Source organism: Leuciscus leuciscus, assembly GCF_965113295.1.
Source record: "Leuciscus leuciscus genome assembly, chromosome: 12".
In the NCBI taxonomy this organism is placed as follows: domain Eukaryota; kingdom Metazoa; phylum Chordata; class Actinopteri; order Cypriniformes; family Leuciscidae; genus Leuciscus; species Leuciscus leuciscus.
Window position 1 is genome coordinate 4,328,054 of NC_138736.1, and position 25,847 is coordinate 4,353,900.

At 40.6% G+C, this 25,847-nt stretch overlaps 1 protein-coding gene and 1 long non-coding RNA gene across 6 annotated transcripts in view; one reads left to right on the top strand and one right to left on the bottom strand.

The window, feature by feature from the left end:
- Window positions 1-25,847, top strand: part of LOC309511010 — a 295,833-nt gene that overhangs the window by 122,083 nt on the left and 147,903 nt on the right. The window lies entirely within an intron of this gene.
- Window positions 828-24,335, bottom strand: ahdc1 (AT hook, DNA binding motif, containing 1). 5 transcript variants are annotated; one of them, XM_082185824.1, is made up of 6 exons: window positions 23,599-24,335; window positions 23,227-23,447; window positions 21,135-21,220; window positions 6,862-6,896; window positions 2,342-6,761; window positions 828-2,184 (listed from the first exon to the last, which is right to left on the bottom strand). In XM_082185824.1, the coding sequence occupies exon 5, from the start codon at window positions 6,558-6,560 to the stop codon at window positions 2,370-2,372; it is 4,191 nt and encodes a 1,396-aa protein (XP_082041950.1). In that variant the 5' UTR covers window positions 6,561-6,761; window positions 6,862-6,896; window positions 21,135-21,220; window positions 23,227-23,447; window positions 23,599-24,335; the 3' UTR covers window positions 828-2,184; window positions 2,342-2,369. The 5 variants fall into 5 exon arrangements, with proteins under 5 accessions (XP_082041950.1, XP_082041951.1, XP_082041949.1 ...); XM_082185825.1 differs by having other exon boundaries at window positions 23,227-23,349; window positions 23,586-24,335; XM_082185823.1 differs by having other exon boundaries at window positions 23,586-24,335.

Below are 25,847 nucleotides of genomic sequence, written 5' to 3' on the forward strand. Positions count from 1 at the left end.
ATCCATTCTGCTATTTGTATATTTATTTATATTTTGCTTACAGAATTTTTTTTTTGCATAAACATTTGCATTGTACTGAAACTGTAAAAACTGTGGCCTATGCAAACGAAATTTCGTTCTGTACACACTTGTTGTATACTGAATGACAATAAAGTCTGTCAAGTCAAGTCAAGTCAAAAAACACAGTGGGGCAGTGCAATTACATTTCTCATCCCACACAAACACACACACACACACACACACACACACACACACACACACACACACACACACACACACACACACACACACACACACACACACACACACACACACACACACACACACACACACACACACACAAACTAATCAATGAAAAATGCACACTATTCTGAGCATGGTCTCCATCACTCAGATTACTTACTTTCCATAAATTTCATAATTCCCATAAAATATTTGCTTCATTTCTCTAAAATCTGTTCATGTCCTCACCTGAACTCATCTGAGCTCCTGTTGGAATGTCTGTCGACAAAAGCACAATTGCCTCGTTCCAAATGCCTGAGTAGTGCTGCACGGCCGGAATGCAAACGAGGCACCAAAACCACTCGCACAAAAAGAACTGTTTCGATACCATTTCAGAAAGAAATGTTTGGAATTACAACATAATAATGACCCATCCAGTTTGATCATTCTCATGCTGCACACATATACATACATTATATCGATAGTAAACCATTTAAGGCGTTAATTAAAATGTACTTTTTATCATAAAAAAGTATTTGGACACTCATCTGAATGAGATCTGACAAGCCTTAGTAAAGGTGATAATAACTGCAGGTTAATATCCATTGTATTTTTATTTTCCTGCTTGGCCACCAATGGACCTCATTTCATTTTCGTCATATTTCCCCAACCACAGAGGAGAGGCAGGACAAAATTAAACAATGATCAGAACAGAATGTGTATTTAAATATTTTCACCTCAGATACAGTATATGGAACAGACAGATACAATATTTCATCACAAAAAATCACTGTACGACACAGCGGACCACAAGAAATACGAACAAAGGGATGAAAGAAAAAGAGGAGGAGAATATGCATTGTCCACACCCTGAGCTTCAGGCCATCATATCCAGGGTAGAAAGTACCCTGGCCTCAAAACATCTTGACAAGGACAGCATCTGTCAGGGGCAGTGCATGGGTGTCTGTCCTCCTGTTATGATAAAAACACACAAATGAGAGTTTGGATGTTGGGCACAAAGTGACCATGCTGCAGATCCAGAGGTTGAAGGGATCAAATTTGGACACATTCCTGTGGAACCAGACCAGGCCACTGATAAAAAAGATTACTTAAACTGTACTTGCACAAACCCAAGCTGAACAATTTAAAGCCACATAAAACTGGTATTTCCCTCATGTGTTCTTACAGCAGTTCCAAAACACTGTCATGACATTGCTGCTTTACCATATCTCTTTCAGCAGGAGATTTGGTGGTTTTCATAGCAGTGAGCTCCTCAAGTGATTGAACCCTTTGAGTAGCTTATGTACAAATGCTGTTTTTGTTTTGTTTTAAAAATGTTGAACTTAAGAGTGAGAAGAGGGCAGAGTTTGTGCAGTCACCATTCATAGATGCTGAAGGAAGTGGACCTTTAGGATTAAGTAATCTCCCCAGAGACAAAATCAGAGGAGGCTTTGAGACTGAAACAGACAAAAAGGGAGCAAGTTCAGGATGTAGACAAAAACCTTTTGTGTGGTCTCGCACATTGGTTGGGTTTTTGGGCATCACTGAAATGTGAGAACGTTTGAATCACATTTGCACGGTTGCACTGTAAAAGAAAGGGACAAGGTTGTTCCCTGCATTTCATCAAATTGGTTTCAACGTGATACAAGTAGTTTCCATTCTTTGTTTAATAAGTCCCTAGCCCAAGCTGTGTAGCAATATTAGTTTGCAAGACTTTTTGTGCGTGCATTTGCAGTTGCAAGTCGGCGTATGAAAAGTATATGCAAGTATGTGAATGTTTGTGTTCGTGCATGTGTTTCTGTGTTTGTCCATGTGTGTGAATTTGGATCTTGATTGTCACTGCTGGAGAAGTCTTTATTTAGTCCATAGCTCTGAAACTCTTCAGTCTAACTCAGTAAGTGTCTTCCAAAGCTTATCCTTTAAAAAAGATTAAAAATATGAAAAGGGTACTGTCCATTTCATCTGTCAAGAAAGAAAAAAGAAAATCAAATGAGGATTAGTCTCAATACATAATGACATAAACTTGTATCACAAGATAGATTGTGGTAGCATTAAAGCATTTACTTGAACAATTTCATACTCCTATAATCTTAACTATTTACCAGTATTAATGTCGTACCTCTTCAGCGATGGCATGATAAATCCAACTACAGGCTGGTGACGGTGAAGCCTTCCTCGCTCGGCTGGTCAAGAAGCTGGCAGAGTACCCCTCCCCGGGCTGTTTGGGGTGCATAACGGTGTCCAACAGGTGCATAGTTGTCCAAGTTACCATGGTAAGCCATCTCATCATGCTGAGGGGAAGAGTCCAGAGTCCCACTCACACAAGTTGACATGGAAGGACCTCTTTGTAAAGGGGAAGGGTAAGATGAATGGGATGTAACTCTCATCCCAGAGACCATCAATGACATGTCCCGTTTGTGGGAGGGCAAAGAGACTGCTGGTGGTCGCTGTTCCTCATAATTTTGGGGGCTGCCAGCGACACTTCCTCCTTGCCCATACCAGCAGGGAGAGCCACTGTAACTTGGGGAATCATACTGGGAGAACTGCTCTTTTGGGACCCGATGCGGACTCATGGCAGAACCACACTGCGGCAAGAGCCGAGGGGTTGGGGAGAGGGTTGGGCTAAAAGTCCTGGCAGCATGCCCATAAGTCTGTGAGGGAGGACCAGGTTTAGGGTACTGCTTTAGGGCATCTGACTGATTTGATAAACTGGGGGACACAGAGGCAGAGTCCGGGGGAAAGACATGAGCAAATCTCTCATCTGAGGAGGGAGTAGAAGTGTGGACAGAATATGGAGAGGGGTATTCACAGGACTCTGGGGCATGGCTGAGAGGTGATAGGCTACTACTATCTCCACTGTAGTAGTCCAATGCTTCTTGGTACAGACCCCCCGAACTCATGTGCCCTGACCCTGATGGGGTTGAAGGCTTTTGAGATTTGGTTTTTGGTGGGGGACGATCTCTTTGGCAAGGAGAGTATCCTCCCCTGCCTCTTGCTCCCCTGGGCTGTCTACCACCTGTAGCACTCCGTTTTGGTCCTCCTTGCATAGGAGGGCTGGCAGGTGAACCTGGGGGAACAGAGCATGCTTCCTTCTCATTGTGTGTCTCAGACTTTTTCCTTCGCCCACGGCCTGGTTTGGCCCCCCCTTGGAATAGTACATTCTGACTCCAGTTGTAAGAAGGGCCTGCCGAATTCTCATTCCAGTCAAGCATTAGCTTCTCCAGGCTTGAAAGGCTAGACTGACCCTCAGGCACAGGAACATCCCTTGGGCGAAATGGTCCACCCACAACACTCATCCCTCCTCCACCAGTGTGAGAAGAGTCTGAGGATGATTCAGAGAGTGTGTCAAGGCAGGGACGCTGTTTGGCTTTTTGGGGTGTGTAGTTTGAGATGTCCAGAATGTCTTTGGATTCTGATCCAGTTCCAGCTACACCATAATCAGAGTAACCATGAAACTGTTGAGTACCATATGCATCACTACCCCAGTTATTTCCCCCTTGCCTGTATCCCCACTGAGCTGTAGAGGTGTACTGTCTGCAACCCTCAGGCGGGGAAGAGGATAAGGAATAGGGGCTAGACTTTGTCATTGACATATAACTTCCACCTGGTGAGGTTGCGCCAGAGTCCCCTCGCTGTATGTTTGAATGGGGTGGGCCTGGATATCCACTATAATTGCGCTTGGCAGAACCCTGGTAGTTGGAATAACTCATCTGACACTGTGCAGAGGGAACAGAGGGAGTTTTTGTACCATATGTAAAGCTACAGTCACTTGGCCTTTGCTGTTGCTGCTGCTGTTGAGGGAGGGGGTAAATACTTCCTCCTTGAGGAACCCCAGCACTATAACTAGGTGGATATTGAGGAAAACCTCCAGAGGGATGTGGGGAGCTGGGTGAACGGGAAAGCAAGAGTGCAGGGGATTTAGGGAAGGATGGAGTTGGAGAAGTCTGTGAGACACTGAATGAATATGAGGGTTTAGTTGCCGAGCTGCCTTGAGTTTGGGGTGAGGGTAATGGCGCCCCTTCCCCAAGACAGGCTGCTCCTTTAGGACTTCTTTTAGGGAAGGCAGGAGACCAACGATGGGCTGCACCAGGGCTGCCACCCTCATATCCTGGGGTGAGTTTACGGCCTTCCTGGCGTCCAGCAGGGCTGGACATGGAAATGTCTAGCAGGTCAGAGGAGTCATCAGAATCAAGTAGAGAGCGAAAATATCCTGCAAACATTCCCTGAGACTCTTCTCCACTGCACACCCCTCTCATACCAGGGCTGTGGTACATCCCACCCTTACTAGCCTCACTGCTTTGAAAACTTCCACGAGGGGAGCAAGGACTCTGATAACTACTTGCTTTCTCATGAATGTCTCTGTCACCTTTCCCTATCCAACTACTGTTCTCATTTTGCCAGTCATGCTCTTGGGCACCTGCACAATTTTTTGAAGCCCCATTCTTTCGTGCCCGCCGTTTTTTAACCTTCTCACCTTGTACAGAGTCACCTAAAGCTGCCCTACTTATTCCCGCAGCGACACCCTTGCCTCTTTTCCGAGGAGTTCCTGGTTCAGATGCGGGGACCTTGCGCTTTTTGCCAATTGTTTCAAAGAAGTCACTGAATGACCTCTTAAAAGAATCAGAGGATCCAGCTGCTCCCCCTCCTCTACTCCCCATACAGCCTGCACGGCCACCTCTTCTGCGAAATCCTGTGAGACGGTGCAAAAGAGTGGAAAGGGATGGATTTTCTGGTGGTATGTGGAAAGTCTCAGGCTCTGTTGGGGTCCAGCAGCGTGGAGGGGAGCAGCGGCCTGTGCTGGGAGGTTGTCTGTTCAAGAAGGCCAGTTTGGAAAGGACATCTGCATATTCTACTTTAACATCATTGGTGTCATTAACATATGAGGGCTGTGGAGATGGTAGCTTTACTGTTCGCCGCCTTCGAATTTTTTTGGGCTCTGCTGCACTGGCTGCTCCTGCTCTGGTCTCATGCATGTCAGGTTGTCCTGGTAATGCCTGTTTTGGGGGGCGTCCCCTGCGTCGCTTCAAGATTACAGGAAGCTCTCCCGGTGGAAACATTACCATCACACTCTTTCCATTGTTTTTCATGCGGAGAAGTGCGGTTGGCTCTCTGGAAACATTTGCTCCTGGCTCACCTCCGACACCCCCCTCGGGCTTCTCTCCTGTTGTGACCCCTTCTCCATGGAGAGCAGCACACACTGGCTCCAGGGATGAAATCTTGTAGCTTTTCTGTCGTCGGCTCATATGAACAGGTATTCTGGCTACTTTAACCACAATCCTTCTCACACCTGAATAACGTCCCTGTCGCTTCCCTCTAACTGCATGGTGAGTGACAATGCCCTCTCCTTCTGATGTTCTCAAGCTATGATTTGGTGTAACACTTGCTGATATATCTGGCGATGGTAAAACCTCAAATGATGAGGCAGCAGCATACACCTCTGAGGGATGCTCCTCTATCGGCCTTATTTCCTCCGTTCTCCAGTCTCTATTCTCCTCTTCTTCTTCATCCTGTTGGTCCAATTCCCTTTTGAACATATTTTCCTCAGCAGCTCTACGTAATCGGGACGATTTTCGAAGGTGGCAGGGGAAACGTGGTCGGCCAGAGCTCCGTAGGGTATACTTCCTTTCAGCCTCCACAGAGGTCACGACAGTGGATTGGCCTGTTATACAAACTTGGTCTGGGTCAGTGATGCAATCCATTTCTGGCTTACATGTTGAGTTAAGTTCTGTCTCCTCCTTAGGTAAAGAGGAAGGGTTGTACTGAGGAGGTGACTGAGGAGTCTTTGGGGTAGGATTGGTATGTAACAAAGGGGCCGACTGAACTTGAACATTACGTGTTTCAGTCTTTGAAGGTAAAGACAAGTCTTCGGGAATAAGGGAGGGGTCCTGCTCTACAAGTGAGGAGCCAGTGTCTGTGGGTGTGCGCTTGTGTGTTAGCGTGCTTGTGTCCATCCACATATGTGTATCCATTGGAATGTGTGTATGCGGTTGCATGTGTGTGCTTGACTGTGAGTGTTGGGGTGTGTGCATCTGTGGTTGTCTGTTTTGCTGAATGTGCATTTCTTGCTCCACATATTCTGTCTGCCGACGTCTCCTTGCCCTACGTTGAAGTTGCTCTTCATGGTTCCGCAGACCATTAGCTAAAGAGGGAGGTGAATAAAAGCTGTAATGTAGTGAGCTGGCTGGAGTGGTATCAGTGGGTCCTACAGATGTGCCCACAGGCTCTTCATCCCCCTCCCATAGAGAGGGGCCCTCATCATCACTGCAGTCTTTGTCAGCCAGTGCCTCACAAGTCAAGCGAACACCTCCAGAGCGCAGGCGACCTGACAGACGGCTCATTACCCCCAAAATTGCAGATCAGGATCTCCGTATTTATGTATATGTGTCAGTGACGGTTCAGTGTTTGGTTTAACTGTAAGCTGGGTCCAGTTCAGAAGGTAAGATGTTTGATCTCTTTCCTCTCACGATGTTATACTTGGACAGAATGAATTGGACCATCAGACTTCACACAGTCCCAGTTTTCAGGAGTGCAGTTATTTCCTAGGGAAAAGGTTACAAAACACACAAAAAAGACATACAGTTGAGAATTGAAAACAATTGCTGTACAACATGCTACTGAAATAACTGCAGTTGTTCTTACCATGTCTGCTGCTGTGGCCATGCTTTGTGTTATCCCTGTGGGCGAAAGGACACTTGTCACTATGGCAATACAGTTAGAGAACAGTTGTAACCATGGCAATTGAATATGAGTGGAACGGTAACCATGGTTACATAGTTTTCCTTTCCAATGCAATAGATTGCAGGCCTCACTATGGCAATACGACATATGTCTCAGTGGATAGGCAACTGCTTTACGCTTGACAATTGAAAGCATATTTAATAAACTTTTAGTGCAAAGAAAAAAAAAACTGTCGCTCACAGACAGTCTAGCACACTGTTTATTGTCTGTGATCTCTTGCAATAAACAATCACTATAATTTTTTTAGTGCAAAGTCTGATTTAGAAAATTTAGGAAGTACGAGGAATGAGAGAATTAGTAACATGATCAAAAAAAAACATGTTGAAAAATGTCCAAAGCAGCCATTGCATTGTGGATGTGTCATGTCTCATTATTTGTATATGTGACAGCTACCACGTATATTGATATAAAGTAACATTAAATGTGAAAACGAGCTTTCAAAAATGTCTACATTGTAACTAAATAAGTAAACAAATATGGAATATAGTTACATTTAAAAGGCAATATTTAAATAAAAGACTATATTATTCAGCTCTCACTAACAAAAACCTATATACACATACAAATACCAAACACAATAGTGAGCTACACACAAAATATGACCTCTGAGAAAAGGCCAGAATTAATAAACAATGCAAAGAAGTTGGGACATGGCAGCAGGGGGCAGCAAAGGGACGAAAGGCAGGGGATGTGGAGAGTTCAGGAAAGAGATGGATGGATGAAAGAATATGTGAATGGACTGAAGAAGAAAAAAAATTACATCCTGTAAAATGAGGGGGAAAAGACAAATGCAAGCGAGAATATTTCAAACAAAAAGGAAAGCTGTCATATAATTTACTCCTATGTCATTGCAACCCATCTATAGATCTTTGGCATAATAAAAGTAGATGCTGTATATATATATATATAAAAAATCCACTTGTGTGCTATATTCCAAGTCTTCGAAAGCTATATAATATCTTTCTTGGTGAAAACATTATAACAAAATGTTCATTTTAGATGAACAATTCCTTTAAGAATAGCACTTAATTTGGAATAAACATTGTAGTGATGCAAGTAAGTCCAGCGGCTGGACTCTCTCACACACAATACACTTCTATCCATCTCTCAGTCTGTTCCACATGGTTTTTATTACTAACTGGCAACGATAAGGAAAGTGCTGAAAGAGAGCGAGAAAGCGAACCAGAAACATGTGCTACAGTACATGGTGCCGAACAAGCTGCCACACATTCTTGAAGACACTGATACAGAGACACACAAACTCACATTTTTGCTAAAAAAAAAAATTAACAAAAGCACTTAGTCTCCACAAGCCTTCATTTCACTACTAGAAACAACTTTTGATGCACATAATTATTTCTTCCACCTAGAAAACAAAACAGCACTTTTCTCTGCACACTTAATATTCTGTGACACAAACAAAAAATCGCAGCAATCCAGTGTTCGGAGCCATGGATAAGCTTCCCACACGACTGTATTGCCAGTTTGGCCTGATCTTCTTGTGCTTTAAATCTCCCAGATTTCAACACTGTCTGCTCACTGTTTTCAGGTTTTCTGGGAGATTTAGATCTGAACACGCATTTCTGGTTGCTTCAGAACAATTATTGTGTGTGTGTGTGTGTGTGTGTGTGTGTGTGTGTGTGTGTGTGTGTGTGTGTGTGTGTGTGTGTGTGTGTGTGTGTGTGCGCGCGTGTGTGTGTGTGTGTGTGTGTGTGTGTGTGTGTGTGTGTGTGTGTGTGTGTGTGTGTGTGTGTGTGCGTGCGTGCGTGCGTGTGTGTGTGTGTGTGTGCTTGAAGACCCATGACCTTCACTCAGTACCAAGTTTCTGACACTTCTTTCTAAAGTGCTCGCCAGTCTTTGCCTGACATCTTAAAACCATGCACATGTTCAGAGTATCCAGCGCCAAAGGAAACAAAACAGTTCAAAACATCAATGAACTCTGTTGTGTTCGACTCTTCTCCTCTTTGAAAGCTTCATTTTGTTGTCAGTAAACACAGCGATGATGTGCTGAACCAAAATGGTCTGACTTGCTCATCAGACGCAGTTCTGTTAAGGCACGTTCAGGTGTGTTTTAGCTGCTCTTTAAACATACACACTTACACTGGGCTGGCTATTGATGGTGCAGCTTGAGTTTGAAGGACAACTTAATCTGTGTGCCAGTTGAAGAGGATTTTTCTATATCTGAAGTATTCTGTTGTGAAATCACATCTTGTGATGTTGACTACAGCTATTGGTCTTAATCTTTCTGACACCATATTGAACAGTAAAAAACAAGAACATCTTCGAAGATTTTCAGACTTGGCATCTATCTGACCTCCTCAGTTATTTTATTTTATTTCAGTTTATTTAGGATTTTAGGATTATATTTTATACTTTATACTTGCTATGTATCACAAATGAGTTCACTTAAAACAAAAAAAAATTTCCTGAATTAACTGATTCGATTAAATAACTTCAATGAACAAACTAATTATGAACATTAATATGCTCAAATTTAATTAATTAATCAGCTTTTTATGTTTTGATTTGTTCCCGTGCCAAGATTTCGTTGGAAGGGTGTATTATTTGGAAAAATAATTTGGTGCTAACACAGGACAATATAAAAGTTCATTAAAATTCTGTCACCATTTACTCACCCTCATGTCAGTCCAAACTTGTATGACTTTCTTTCACTGGCTTTCAATGTTCAAACACACATTTTTCTAAATATTTTCTTGTGTTTCGCAGAGGAAAGAATGTCAGATCTGGAATGACACGAGGTTGAGGAAATGATGACACTCACCGGTTCCAATCCCACAAGACACGTTCGTTCATCCTCGAAACACAAATGGAGATACTTGCAATGAAATCTGAGAGATTTCTGTCCTTCCATTGAAAGTCTATTCTCACAGATCAAAACGTTCAGAAAGAGATTGTAAAATAAATCCATATAATTTTTGATTAAATATGTTCATCATTTAAAGCGATTATGTCTCTTTAAATCTTCTAGATTAAATGCTCGATTCATTTGGACTTCTTTTACGATCTTTATGAATGGAGGGAATAAAAATATCTTAATTTGTGTTTTGAAGATGAATGAAAGTCTCATGGCGTTGTGAATGACATGAGGGTAAGAAAACGACGACAGGATTTTCACTTATTTGTTGAACTGTCCCTTTAAGTTGTAATTCCACCTACTTGAATCAAGTCTAGTCCATATATAGCGAAGCAAATCAATCACATTAACAAGCATGTGTGTTTTTGGTCTTAAATCTCAGGCGTGTATCTGCATCCTGAAGACCAGATGATGCTGTCCGAGGGTCGCACGAGGTTTCGCACACAAACAAATATAGCTTTTAGATCTGCTACTTCACCCTTAAATTGCATCTCTTTAATTCTCTCACACTTTAAATTTGCTTTCTGTCTCCTCCTCCCTCTCTCCTTCTCTTTCTCTAATTAATACCGCTCATTAATTAAGCATCAGTCTCACAGAAGACAGGAACAAGCACAACTGCAGAACAGCACTTTAATTACAGTCACGCACACACACACACACACACACACACACACACACACACACACACACACACACATGCACACCGAGTCCCTCAGATATTCACACACATTCCTTCTCCTAAGCGTTAGAGAGAGAGAGAAAGAGAGAGAGAGAGAGAGAGAGAGAGAGAGAGAGAGATTGAATGTCTGGAGCTTCTCCTACTCTTCTCTCACAGTTCTGGCACCATCACATATTTGCCTGCCAGGACAGACTAGTGAGCTGGATTAAGTCAGCGAATGAGTGTGTGTGAAGAGAGAGAGAGAGAGAGAGAGAGAGAGAGAGAGAGAGAGAGAGAGAGAGAGAGAGAGAGAGAGAGGTTAGCAGTGGTCTGCTCTGTGTACTAATTAAATGTGGCTTTCACTCTTTCTAAACCTAGTGGCGTGTGTTAGATTACTGAAACGAGGAATCCTGATGTTTGCACGGTTTACAGGTTAACGGTGAACGGAACACGAAGCAATATAAGTTTTTTAATATTTTGCTTCTAATGGGATGCATTCATAAAAGTTTTTTTTTTAAATCAGTTTTTCTGCTTTAAAATGTCATGTTTAATTTAATGTGTAACTTTACTTTGCCATTTCTTTGTAATTGTTTATGAACTTTACAAGCAATTTCCACACCATTTTTTTTTTCAGTGTTATATTTATTAAAAGTCAAATTTTTAAGACTGCTCAAAAATAATAACAAAATAATACCATATTGGATATTGACAGAGATTTGGTATTTATCGCTGTCAGTCAATATTGAATATTTAATTGTGCATGTTACTTTCCATTATTTATATATGACATTTGCCATCATATAACGCTCACTTAAAGTCAATATTTTAAAACAATAATAATTTAATAACACTGTTCAATGCAATCATTATCAAATATCAAAATGAATATGCCTTTTTCATACCATTTCATACATGCCTAAATTCAGTGTGATCATTTATAATTGAATAGATAATTTTTTAATATTTTAAAAGATTTTTAATATGGACGCATCCCTATTTTCTGTTGATTGGCTATAAATATTATTACAAGTAACATAATAATAAATCACAATCTTTTCACTCAAATAATCAGCAAATCCTCAGTCAACAATGAGCTTAAGGGAGACAAAAGCAACTGTGAAACATTATCCGCTGATGTTGCTTTTGGACAGTGTGACTTCAGAAAGATGAGTGGTTTACACACAATTTGATCTCAGATTTGTTTTCGCTCTGTGTACTAGCTATTAATTATATTCTCTACATTTGAAGATAATCCATGCCTCAAACCCTCTCTGCCGTTTCACCCTTTCTTTTTGTATGTGAATGAGAACGCGTTTAACTTCTCTCACTGCAGCCGCTCTCCTTGCCTCCCTCCACTACTGCGCTGTCGATTCTCCACACACGTTTTGTCTCTTTCTCCAATCCTTTTAACTGCTGCAATGCTCCCCAGGAGACCCAAACAGCTGCTAACGTTTAGCCAATCACAGAGCTGTCTTTAGATTCACTGTCCAAATGACAGACACGAAAATCCACATTGATGCCCACCTGTCCAAAAACCAGCCATGCTGTAAACAAATCCCACGGCACAAAATAAGATTATCTGTTGACTCATCCTGCAACAAGATTTGAATGCTCAGAATGTTATTTGTTTCAGATCTCATGAAATTGTCATGAAACCAATCACAGCCTAAATGACGACCGGAAAGCAAAATGCATCAGACATAAAGACTCAACAAGCAACATGTAAATCATATAAATAAGCAAAGATACACCCTAAATATAGTGCAAGTGTACTTTTTCTCATCTGAACTGTAATAAATAGATGATGGCATATACAGATACAGCAAAAGCTGAATGACGCAGGGACTGGAAGACACTCTTAGAAGGAAGGGTTCTATATTAGAACCTTAAAGGTTCCGTCAGGCGCTTCATAGAACCTTTTAGGGGTTCCATCATGGGATCAGATTATCCGTTATCTATTATCTGTATGGATTTATTTTGTTTGAATTTATTTTTAATTTTAATTCAATTTTATGAATTAAACTGCTTGAAAAAATACTTTTATCACAATAAAAATTTAAATAACCTATTAAACATGGCAAGTATTATGCAATAATTTAAGACAATTCTCCTTAGAAGCTTTTTGAAAAGCTCTTTCAAAATTATTCTCTCTATACTGAACTCAACTGAACCTTTTTTTCACAGAGACGAACTCATGGACACGTACTGTACATGCATTGTCTGGTCTGTATCTCACATCCAACTTTTTTTTTTTTTTGAGTGAGATGTGCAAGTATGTTTGCACAAATGTTTGTGCTGGGATGTGTGTCTGTTTACAAAAGTAATAAGGGGTGTGTGTGTGTGTGTGTGTGTGTGTGTGTGTGTGTGTGTGTGTGTGTGTGTGTGTGTGTGTGTGTGTGTGTGTGCGTGCGCGTGTGTGTGTGTGTTTACAGAAGTGTGTGTCTGTGTGTCAGTGGGTGTGTTAGGGAAAAGCACTCACTGAGTTCAAATGAGAGTGCAGTTGTTGCTAAGATACAGGCAGCAGCCCCGACAGTGTGTGAGAGCGAGTGACAGAGAGAGAGAGAGAGAGAGAGAGAGAGAGAGAGAGAGAGAGAGAGAGAGAGACAGAGAGACAGAGAGACAGAAAGTTAGAACAAGACAGGAGGAGAAAGCTTAGAGTGGAGAGAAAGAGAGAGAAGGAATGGAAAGAAGGGAGAGAGAGATAGAGAGAGAGTTAGAGAGAGAGAGGTAGAAGTGGGTCATAAGATCCACAGAGACACTCCAGTGACACTCTGCAGAAACACAGCTGTCATCACACACACACACACACACACACACACACACACACACACACACACACGCACACACACACTAGCTCTGTTACAATAGCACACAAACCTAGTCAGCTGCCTCTCTGCCTACATAGTCAGCATCCCGACTGGAACCTCACTAGGCAGGGGTTTACTAACTTTTTAGTGCTAAAGAGCCCAAAACATGATGATCCCCTAATGTTCTGTGTATTAAGACAGCTAGACCTATTTACACTGTCTTTATAATATATATATATTATATATATATTTTCCAGACAATTAACCACATGATTTTTGAAGTATTACTAAGAGAAAGAAAAGAAAGTATAGGTGTGAATGACACTCATAAAGCGTGATAAAAATGATGTGTTAGACATATTTCAGTAATCTCTGAATTTCAATAATCTCACACTTTGCCTAAAAATATATTTTGTAATATTTTCCCCCCATCTTTTGTTCAATGTTCTAATTTGAAAACCATGTTGTAAGTGATTGACTTGTAAAGATCAACTGTTAGGAACTCGATGTGTCAAACAAATAGCGTTTCAATTTAATTTAAAACAAGTGGTTTGAGACGAACGACGCAGTTCTCTACTAATCATAAATATAAGCTACAGTTCAAAAGTTGGGGATCAGTAAGATATTTTAATTTGATGAATTATGAAAAAATGTACTTGATCAAAATTACAGTAAAAAAAACAGCAATATTGTGAAATTTTATCACAATTTGAAAAAACTGTTTTCTTTTTTTAAATATATTGTAAACTGTAATTTATTCCTGTGAATTTTCAGCAATGTAATTGGTACCGAATGTAAGTGTATGAATTTTATATAATTTTTGAACAATTTTGACGAGTTTTCCACATTTTTCACTGAACTCATCACAATATTGTTAAAAAAATACTACTTAAAAAGTAACTAAAATGGACATAAAATTCATTAGACACTAATAAATAGTTAACTAAAAACTGTCTGTTTTACACCCATTATGGGTTAAGCAATAGGGAAGGAATAGTGGAACTGAGCTGCTGTCTTTCTGCTTTCCCTTCTTTGCTTTCAATGCCTCCATCATTCCTCAGCCTCAAACTCACTTCTTCTTCCTTCTCATCTGCATTCTTAATATCTCCCGAGTCTCTGCCTTTTCCCTCTCTGTAACCTCTCATTCCCTCCTCCCCTCTCCACCTTTCTCACTCGCTCCCTCTTTCACTTTCTATTACTCGAACGCTCTCTCTTGTCCCCAGCTGCAGGAAATTCCTTATAATCTTCATCACCAGAGACTGCGTTCAACACTCGGCCCAGCCAAAAACACACACGCACAGCACACACACACCTATCTTACTTCTACTCCTTGTCTTTTCTTGTTACTTTTCGCTTTCCTTATTTTCTTGCGCTCATCTAGTATAGGTTATTTGAAGAGGAGCAGAGACTCACTACCCCGTCCTGACCTCCCACCCCTCCGCCTGGTCACATGACCACAACACCAGCTGGAACAGCAGCTATAAGTGAGAGGCAGGAGTGAGTGAGGCAGGGAGTTTAGTACACATGTGTATTTTGGTCATTTAGGCCTTGTTTACATGGTATTAAGATGCGTTTTGGTGGATCGGATCACAAGTGGACGAGGGAGACACATTCCCGTTACACCTGGCGTTTAAATCCGTCTCTTTTATCCACTTTCAACCACTTCTGTCCTGATTTCTTCGAGGTGAGGGTCTATGGGCGGGTAAATGTATGGGCTTTTTCAGATCTTTTGATCCAACGGATGAAATAAGCTCACACAATTTTCACAAAAACAGACCCGGATGACGTAAAAACATACGGAGAGCAGCAGCTTTATTTTTTGCTCTGACAGACACAAGACCAGCCAAACGTTGCGAGTGTGTGTTAGAAATCAGGAATGGTGAGAGAACATTGTGCTTGGTACATTTTTCATCTTTAAACCAAACTTGGGTCTCCAGCCGAAAAAGTTAAAATCCCGTCCGGCTAGTGCGCTTCCCATAATGTTTAATGTTATAGGTTAGGGTTAGGTTCAGGTTGCGTATGTGAAGTTTTAGCTCAAAATATCCCACAGGTATTTTTTTATAGCACGTTAAAGTTGTCAATTTTTGAGGGTGAGCAAAAACGCACCGTTTTTGTGTCTGTTCCTTTAAATGCAAATGAGCTGCTGCTCCCGGCACAGGGGGCGGAGCTTTAAGAGCTCACACAGACATGCACTGGAAATTTCTAAAACTTTTAGCCTTTTTATGTTTAAACTGAAGTCAGAAAAATGGAGAGACTCAAGAAGTGACAACATGTAGACAACATTTCTGAATGGTTAGTTGATGAATTTATGTAGCTTATGTGTAGTTATCTTCTAGTCCTTGATTAGCATATTCTGTCATGATAATCTATAAATCGTGTTCAGGGGGCGGGGTTTATGTAAATTTTAGGGTTAGTGATGTCACTAACCCGGGAGGAATGTCGTGTAGTCTCTACCAATTTGTTGTAGTCCTTAAAAAGCAATATCTTTAAAATAAAATATCTCCCTTTGCTTTTAACTTTAAGCGTCGTAACTTTGCAGATGTTGTTTATGCTCAAACAGCAACATTACACACTAACTAAAGTTAAAAAAGTGAAATCATAATCAACCACCCCTTTAATACCAGGTGTAAACAGGTAAATAAGAAGAGCACTGGTCCTTCATACTTCAGATATGGAAAATGCTCAAGAATCTGGTACGAAAGCTGTGGAAAGGTAAGAGGGAAGAGAGTGGGAAGAGAAAACCTACAGACCTACAACACACTCACTATTCTTAGTTTATTTTTAATCATAATCACAGGTTTGTAGTGCAAACAGTCTAACCGTTTACTGCACTTTGTTAATCTTCTGCTTTTCCGCAGCTAATGAATTTGAAGGATTGCACATTTACAGTAAATGGCTTACTCTTGTGTTTAAAAAAATATGTTGGATGCAGATGAACGGACATTAAAATGTGAGCATGAAGACAGACAAAAGAGTTCAGGACACTCCCAAACATCTTCGTTTTCATTAGGGAATATCATGAACAAATCAAAGAAGCTTTGATAGACTGTACAATACTGACAAATATCAACAACGGAGCATTTTAATGTGTCAGAGCTAATTATGTTCTTATGAAATTGAACTGATGACAAATATTTAAAGGATCTTCTAAAGCCCATCATATTTTTCACTACTATAAAATGTCACCGATCGGTTTAAAACACACTTAAGAAAGGAGAATAAAGGCAATTACTTTTCTGTCCATTCTTCTTTGAATATCCGGTTTTCATCATCATCTTTTGTTTATTTGAATAATCCATCGTGCCATAATATATATACATTACATTTGGAGAAGACACAATGGAGTGTGTGCGCTTAAACTGTGCTTATTTATGTCTGAGGGTCACTAGAGTAGATTAAATACTGTGTTAAAAACCCTGTAACACCTTCGGGGTTCCCTGTCAAAAATGACCGGCCTTTCAAAAATTGCTTGTAAATCGCTTATTATGCTATATTATCAATTTATAATATTGAATTTACCGTGGTGTTTGCTTTCCCTGTGCATATTAGGATTTTCTGCTGTTTTACAGTATCAAATATCAGTCAAAAAAGCGATTGGATGTAAATGATAGGAGGGTGTTCCCCCTCATGAATAATGCAGAATGTAATGACATAATACGAGCCTACGAACGCTCTTTGTACTAGAGCTGCACGATTCAAACACAACTTCATTCCTAAATGACGACAATTCGGCTTTGTCTATTAAACCTTTGACGAGAGCAGTTGTCATGTATAGATATGAAACAGCTTCACACTCTTTGTAACCACACAGTATCATTATTTCTGTGTTACAAATATTCATATTGTCACAGAAGTAACAGATAAGAGTTTATATAGTTCAGATATAAACACTGATGTTTACAGTGGCGATCAAAATAGAAAGTATCATGGAGCTTCAAATAACGATTGTATCGTTACACCAGTAGGTGGCGACAAGTGACAATGTATTTGTCATTGAATCATTCATTCAAAAGATTCATTTAAAACTGCTGATTCATCCAATAATGAAACAAGTGAAGTATTTATGAGTGAGTCATTGAATCATTCATTCAATTTGAATGAATGATTCAATGACTCACTCATAAATGTGTCAATGATTCAAACCAATGAAAAAAAAAAGATTAATGAAAGATTTTTAAACAGACTGCAGCAATTAACATTTTGTCAGAACCTCTAGTAATTTACATATTATTTTGTTTAGTTGTCTATTCATAATTGTGATCTCTGTTTGAAAAAAAAAAAAAGGTACTCTCAATTTATCCAGAATCGTGCATCTCTACTTATATACTCATAAACTACTCAATATTATTGTTATGACATAGTAAAAAATTATTTTATAATTTTATAATTAAAAATGTGTTGGGCAATCAATGAAAAAAAGATGCTGTTTATAACCAGAGGTGTACATCACAACATCTACCAGCAGGGCAAAACCCTGACCTCTCCTAATGCTCATCCCTAACACACACACACCTGTCTCCGTCCACACCTCCCTCCCTCTCCCTCTCTCTCTCTCTCTCTCTCATAATCCAACACATATTTATCTGCTTCTCACGTTGTGTTTATCCATGTCCTAATCTCCCCTTTCCGTCAGATATTCAGTAAACAGCTCATCAACCAATCAGCTCATACTTACAGCCGGTGTGTCTCTCTCAGCACACGAACCCGCACCTCTCTAACCCGTCTCCTCCTATCCATCTCTGGATTGTGTCTAATGCTCTCTCTCGCACTCCAACACACACACACACCTTACACATACAGCCATATGGGCGTACACCACACACACACACTCGCACATATTGAGTTGGACCTTGAGGCCAGTGTTTTGTAGAGGGGCCTCTCCACTGCGGCCCTGACTTCCTGACTCCCCCCCCCCCCCAGAACCCCTGTTCCACTGTTGCCGTGGGAGACTGCAGAGACCGTTGCCAAGGAGAAGGGCTGCTGGATGGCTGTTTAAACAACAATGGCCGCCTTGTGCACATTCCAACTCTAGACACTGACAGCATGTTAAGACCTGCTTCAAAAACAGACATCCGCGCTCTCTCTCGTTCTGTCCGTCTGCGTCTCGCACACTAGTGCGCACATATGCAGATATTCCCTTGACTTGACTTCTCTCTTTCTCTCACACAGGGGCTTTATTCAAAAGCATCTGTTTCTTTTTAGCCCGCACAGCTCATTCTCTCTCTCGCTCGCTCTCAATCCCTGTTTCCATGGTCTAAATCTCTCCTTCTCATTCAGGATGGGAGTGTGTAGTGCACTCATCCATCTTTCTGCCTGCTGTACACTCCCTCTATCATCATATCCAGAAAATTCCACTCCCTCCTACTCTCTCTCTCTCTCTCTCTCTCTCTCTCCCCTTATCGGCCTTCAGTACCTCTGCTCTTCCCCCCACTCTCTCACTTTCTTCTGTTTCTTTATCTCTTTCTCCCTCTCTCTTGCTCGCTCTTTCTCCTTCCTCCCTTATCTCCCCATAGTACCCCTCCTCTTCCCCACCATCTCTCTCACTTTCTGCTATGTCTCTTTCTCTCTCTCGCTCACTCTCTCTGCACTGTGTAATCTCTCTCGCTCTCTCCTCTGTCTCTGGCAGAGGAAGTGTGTGTTCCCCAGGGGGAGCTGGGCTCATTAACTTCCAGGAGAGAGAGAGAAAGAGAGAGAGAGAGAGAGCAAGAGAGAGAGAGAACAGGAAAGGGAGAAACAGGGGGAGGGTGAGAGAGAGAGAGAGAGAGAGAGAGAGAGAGTCTGCAACAGAGTCTGAAGGTGAGGAAAAGACAGGAGATGGAGAGATAGGAAAAAGAAAGATTAGACAGAATGAGAAAGGAGAGATAGAGAGATAGACATCTGATCAATCACCCAGGACCACATTCATATCCTGTTTTAATGATTTTTATCATATTTCTATAACACATTGTCATGCATTTTTTATTAATTTTAAAACGTCTACTGCAAATTAGTTTAGTTACTCTCAGCCATCAATCTATCTGTCTATCTATCTATAATCTGTCAGTCCATCCATCTGTCCATCCATCCATCCATCTCTCTATCTATCTATCTATCTATCTATCTATCTATCTATCTATCTATCTATCTATCTATCTATCTATCTATCTATCTATCTATCTATCTATCTATCTATCTATAATATGTCAGTCCATCCATCTATCTATCTATCTATCTATCTATCTATCTATCTATCTATCTATCTATCTATCCATCTATCTATCTATCCATCTATAATCTCAGTCCATCCATCCATCCATCCATCCATCCATCCATCCATTCATCTATCCATCTATCTATCTATCTATCTATCTATCTATCTATCTATCTATCTATCTATCTATCTTTCTATAATCTGTCAGTCCGTCTGTCCATCCATCCATCTATCTATCTATCTATCTCTTCTATTTATTTTCAGTGTGCATAATGTAATTACGGTCATCAAATTGAGTGTGTGTATCGGTACAGGTGTGTCCTGGTGGGCAAACAGGTGTTCTGAGTTTCACTGACACAACAACAACAGCCACAGTCGTGTGCGGGAAACCTGAGGTCACTGATGTAAATTCAATAAGATTATGATTTCATTAAAAGAGCGCCATGCCTTTTAATCACGAGAAAGATGCAGTGCAGCGAAGTAAGCGGGGAACAGAGTGAGTCGACAGGATTGAGGATCTGTGGACCTCAGAGTCAGTTTTCTGCATGAGCCTTGAACTGATTCATTTGATTCTCAAGAATGTCCTGTCCTCCTCAAGATTCAGCCCACTGCACACTCATAACTTTGAGGCTGCTTTGTTCTCTGAACCATTGAGCTGAATTTAGATTATTTATAGGATAATAATAGGATTTATCATAATTTAATAGTGAAACTGTGGCACCTGCAACATGTCCTAATAAGGGTGATATACTTTTAACCCATTAGTGACAATAAATGTGTCAAGACTGAATTACATTGAAATGTATATTTTGAAAAACAATTAGGAAATGTGAGATTTGTTCTATTTAAAGTGTCATTAAAGCACAGACACCAAAAATTATTGAATTAAAAAAAAGTATCCTAACTACAGTGATATACTAAGCCTATAGCCTACATTTGTAAGACCCTGTTCCCTCATGCTAATGTAAAAGTGTATACTCTTTATGAATATTAATTTAAAATTACTGCTGTCAAACCTAACATAAAAGTTTGTAAATGAATATAAATATATATATATATATATATACACATATATATACAAACTTTTATGTTAGATACAATTGATCGCAATTTATCGATTTGACACTATTTAAAATCATTTAAAATTTGAACACATATTTTATATTCCAGTTGGATTATGCTCCATCCTCCTAAAATCTTAGCTTGAATGACAACTGAAAGATTTTGCATCCGTGACGCAAGACTTATCCCCATATTTCAGATAGTAAAAGATATTGTTAAATGAAATTGTTATCATTATTTATTTTTATTTTTTTTCACGAACTGAATAGAATAAAAATCCAAACTGAATGTGATTTCACATTTGGAATGAGAAAATGGTGCCTTATAATCATGCCAAAAAAGAGCACAAAGAAGAAAGTTTATGTAAAGAAAATGATTGGCACAGGTCTCGAACACGCTTCATTCACTTTTCCCAATAAAAGCACATTAACGTGCACAGAAAGGTGTGGTGGATCGGAGCCTTCTTTCATGTAGTTATAGAAACAGAAAGTACTTCAACTATATAAATGAAAACAATGAGCATATTTGAACAGGCTGTCCTGTGTGACCTAAATGATGTATGGAAAGAAAACCCACACTTACCTTACACATTGATTCTCTCAATCATTTCTCATCTCACTCTCAAACTGCATGTTTCCATGGCAATCTTTAGCCAGGCAGTTTGTTACCTGAGAGAGAGAAAGGGAGAGTCGAGAGAGGGAGAAATGGAGAGAGCGAGAGAGAGAGAGAGAGAGAGAGAATGACATATGTCAGGGCAGAATGCATACAAATGCATATGCAACATACGGTCTCAGTTGATCTAAATGAAGTGTATGGCATGAATATAAAACTGCACAAGTTGCTGCGTTTAAAGGTGGCTTGTGGTAACATCTCACAATAATGATACAGTTAGTGATACAGTACATCATTCATTCAAACCCCTAGTTAATAAGTGCTTAACATGAAATGGGTGAGTTTCAAAACTAGCAAATGCAAGGATCATTTCCAGTGGAAGGTTGTGTTTGTGATCTGTGTTTCTCACAGCATCAATGAGCTGTTGTTTATGTGATGTATATGTGTTTCTCAGCACCACTCTCCCTTGTTTATCTCCCCTCCCATTCTTTCTTTCTTTCGTTCGTTCGTTCGTTCTCACTCTTTAATAATTGAGCTGGTTCTGTCTCTTGTTAGAGTTGGCTCATTACTGAGAGACACAGAAACCAGTCAGGTATACAGAACCCTAGTTACTCGCTCTCGCCTCCTCTCGCACCATCATCATCCTTGCTCGCAAGTTCTCTGTGTCTTCGTGTGTGTCTCTCTCTCTCTCCCACACACACACACACACACACACACACACTGATGCGGATAAACTTAGCAGCCTGAAACACAATGCCTCCCCCTTCCTCCCTAGACTGGGGAACCAGGGTCAGAGGTGAAAATCTCTCCAAAAAAGCAGGCAGCAGGGAATGAGAAAGTGGATGGAAAAGAGTGAAGCCGTGTTTTCCTGCTAAGTGTGTGCAGTGTGAGATACTCTAGCTGTGGCCAAGGTCAGCAATGTCTCTCAGCTCTGCCAATCAGAGGTTTCCAGCTGTTGTGGGAAACCAAGCTTCCTTTACAGAATAAAGGTTGCCATGGAGACCAGCTCTATAAGTCTCTCTGACAGGTGGACACATGCACAGACAGCCCCCACTCCCTATTCAACCCAATACTCACAGATGTGCAAGCTCTTATTTGACCAATATTAAAAACATGCACATATAGAAACTATATGCAGAAATCCATTCCATTGTCAGTCGAAATATCCGCGTTTCAGTAATGCCACCATGTGCGTGTTTTGGGCAGAACAACACGCGCGTTCCTGGCGTGCGCCGTGAATAATCGCGCCTGTCACAACATAAACATCTTCGCGTCACCGTCGCGCGCACAGCGCGAGCCCAAAGACTTGCGCCAACGCGCCACTGCATTGGCCACACTGGACAGGAGATTAGTTCAATAAAAAAAAACTTCTTAATTGGCATGTCTTAATGCCAATGCTACATAAAAAACATTAGTTGATATTGTAGCTATATTGAAATCATGACTTCATTAACATGATGACTGACATTTTTTTTCTGTCACTGATGCGTTGGCATCTTTATAGTGTATATGTAAAGCAATCATGCCAATAAAGCACTTCTAAATGAAACACTGTAGGCTGAATAATTAGCCAGACTAATTAAAAGTGCAGTCATTGGCGGCGCGCGCGGCTGTCGTCTCCCCATAATAATCACCCAGCGCATTCATGCCGTCAGTCAACACACTTATGATCAGTATTCCTCAGTCAATGGGCACAACATTTACAGCGACACGTCCCCCAATATTCGTAATCAAACGGTCAATTTTCTTTCATACACCAACGAATATCTTATATTGTCCACGCATTTTATCGCACAGAAAATGTACGTGTCAGAAATATTTAATATTGGCAACCTGCAGCTAATAATATGTCTGATGTGGAGCGTAGGTGAGTGTAATCGATGTACATATGGAGTGTGTGCGCGCGCGCTGAATGCGAGTGACCTATCGCGAGCTCAATGAATGGCAGCGATGAGGTTAATAAAAATTCCTTCAGTAGAAAACACAAACCCTCGTGAAATGCGCCGCGGCGCAGGGGAAGACTATGCAAATGTTGTGTGTGAAGCCAGACGCGCGCACTCACCGGGAGGCGACGAGCTCCGCTGCTGCAGCTGTGATGCTCGAGCTCCTCACGCGCTCCTCAGGCTCCTCGCGACTCGAGCACACACCGTTCCGTGACATGCAACATCCTAAAAGCAGAGGCTGTCTGTATGGGGTGAAAAAAAACTACTATGCATGAATGACGGGGGTTTTAGTCATCTCGGTGCTCTTCTGTCTTGCGACGCCAAACAGGCTTTTCAGCATCTGGTTAAAAAAAAAAAAAAAAAGAAAGAAAGAAAAAGAAAACAGAAAAAAACGAGGAGAACAAGAACAAAAATCGCGTGTTTTTGTCACCACGTCGGATATTTTTTTTAAAAAACTAGAATTGTAGTAAGAGAGTACCGCAGTTTCTCACAGGAGCGCGCCGGGAGTGCAGCGAGCGCGAGATGTTGGAATGAGCCGTTCTGCGCCGTTTCTCGCCCTCTGCAAACCAACTCCGAGGAATCTAGTCAGAGAGGGCTGTAGACGTGCCTTGTCGATGGGGGCATCCGGGCCTCCGTAGATTCTTGGGTCTAGGTTTTTTTCCTCCTCCTCTGGAGGACTCTGGGTACTGAAGTTCTGCTCGTCGTGACTTCATTCATTCTCTCTCTCTCTCTCTCTCTCTCTCTCACTCTCTCTCTCTCACTGTCTGTGTTGCATCAAATAACACCCAGACAGTGCGACGGGGCTCTGAAGAAATGCAATTAGATTTGCCTACGTGACACAAATGCACTTTTGAGATCCATATGCACATTTCATCTAGAGTGCAGAGAAGATCTTTCCCCCAAATGAGAGGTGACATTAACTTAACACTGTGAGGTCAAAGTGAGTTTGCATTGTGCAAACTGCTTTGAATGCTTAATAGGAGAGAGTTCGCCTAAAAATGAAAGTTCTGCCATCATTCATGTCGTACCTAAAACCTATTACTATGAACACAAAAGAAGATATTTTGATTTTATTTTATTTTTAAATGGTAACCAATTGCATGGATGGGTTAAAAAAGACATTTGTTAATGTTCATGTTTGTAAATGGTGACAGAATTTAAATTTTTGGGTGAACTATCCCTTTAAGAAATTGCAAATTAATGTATTCACTCACTCTGGAAGCTTAAAATTTTGTAGTATGACGGCATAGAAACTGTGAACATGTAGCCTATGATTAAAAACAGATTTAAAAACTAAGGAAGTCTTAAAAGAATATAGTTCACCTAAAAATGAATCACATCAGCCTCATGTTGTTTCAAACCTGCATGGCTTTCTTTCTTCCAACACCGACAGAGAAGTCAAAATGACACTCATTCAGGTACAATGAAAGTGAACAATGACTGAGGCTGTCCATTACTAACATTATACCCGACGACTTCTTTTGTGTTCCGGGGAAGAAAGTAAGTTACAGGTTTGGAACAACTTGAGGTGATTCATTGTGTGGTGAACTATCTCTTTAAAAACTGAATGATGTTCTATAATGACTGAACACAATATACAATGTATTTGATATGAACTGTGTGGGCTGTGAATAATATATTGGCTGAATCTATTAGAGACTGTCAAAGATCACAGTCCAATAGTTTATCTGCTCTGCCCTCCAGTAATTTAATTTTCCTCTAATTTTCTTCCATGTTCCAAGTTCTTTCAACATTCCCTTCACAATTGAAGAGAAATGTATAGCTATATTATTTGGCTATTATATGCAGGCTGCTGTAACATCGCATTGATGCAGTTGTGCTGGTCCTACAGAGGACTTCTATGTTGTTCTGATTATAGCATTATACTGACTCATACACAATATTTTGATACAGGGAAAATTAGCTTTATATTATGTATTATACATAATTTTTGTCCCTCACCATAAAGTGGGGTAAAATTCTAATTGCATCTGTGTGCAAATAAAAAAAATTCTCACAAAAAAAAGGGAGAAAATTTAAGTGTTTACTTAATAGATGTGTATTCTAAATAAAATAAAAAACAGCCTGAAATCTAAAACCACAGATTGCAATAACAAATTCTGCCTAAAAAGAAAGTTAACCTACATTAAGCTGAATTATCTGAAGCTTCTCCACCTATATTACTTTTCTTGTTACAACTGATTTTTATAAACGGGGACAAATGCCAAAACGTGATAGAAATTAATCATCATCAACACACACGCACACACACACACACACACACACACACACACACACACACACACACACACACACACACACACACACACACACACACACACACATCCCCAGGCCTGCAAAATATCTACCCTGCTGCAGCAAAATTGTAGATGCAACAAGCTGTTTAATTTATAAATGTGAAAATCAAATCTGCAGCAGTGCAGGTACAGAATGTACCAACATGACTACAAACCCCAGCAGGATAATTAATAAACCAATACAGCATACTAAAAACCCTGCACACCTCCCAGTCTTCACATTATGGTTCTTCTGCCATCTTGTGGACAGCAAAGTGGAGAGCAAATGACTGCAGCTGTGAGCAATCGAGCGTGTGTTTCTCTTTGACGCACACTTGCTGCACCATTCCTGATCAATTGAGAATCACGATCTGTTTAAAGTAGAGATTACATTAATCCTACGATTCTGAACAGGTTAGACACCTAAACAAAATAACATCATT

Bases quoted from the DNA above. Each gene is read 5' to 3' on its own strand.
- ahdc1 (XM_082185824.1), bottom strand. From the start codon at position 6,560: ATGAGCCGTCTGTCAGGTCGCCTGCGCTCTGGAGGTGTTCGCTTGACT.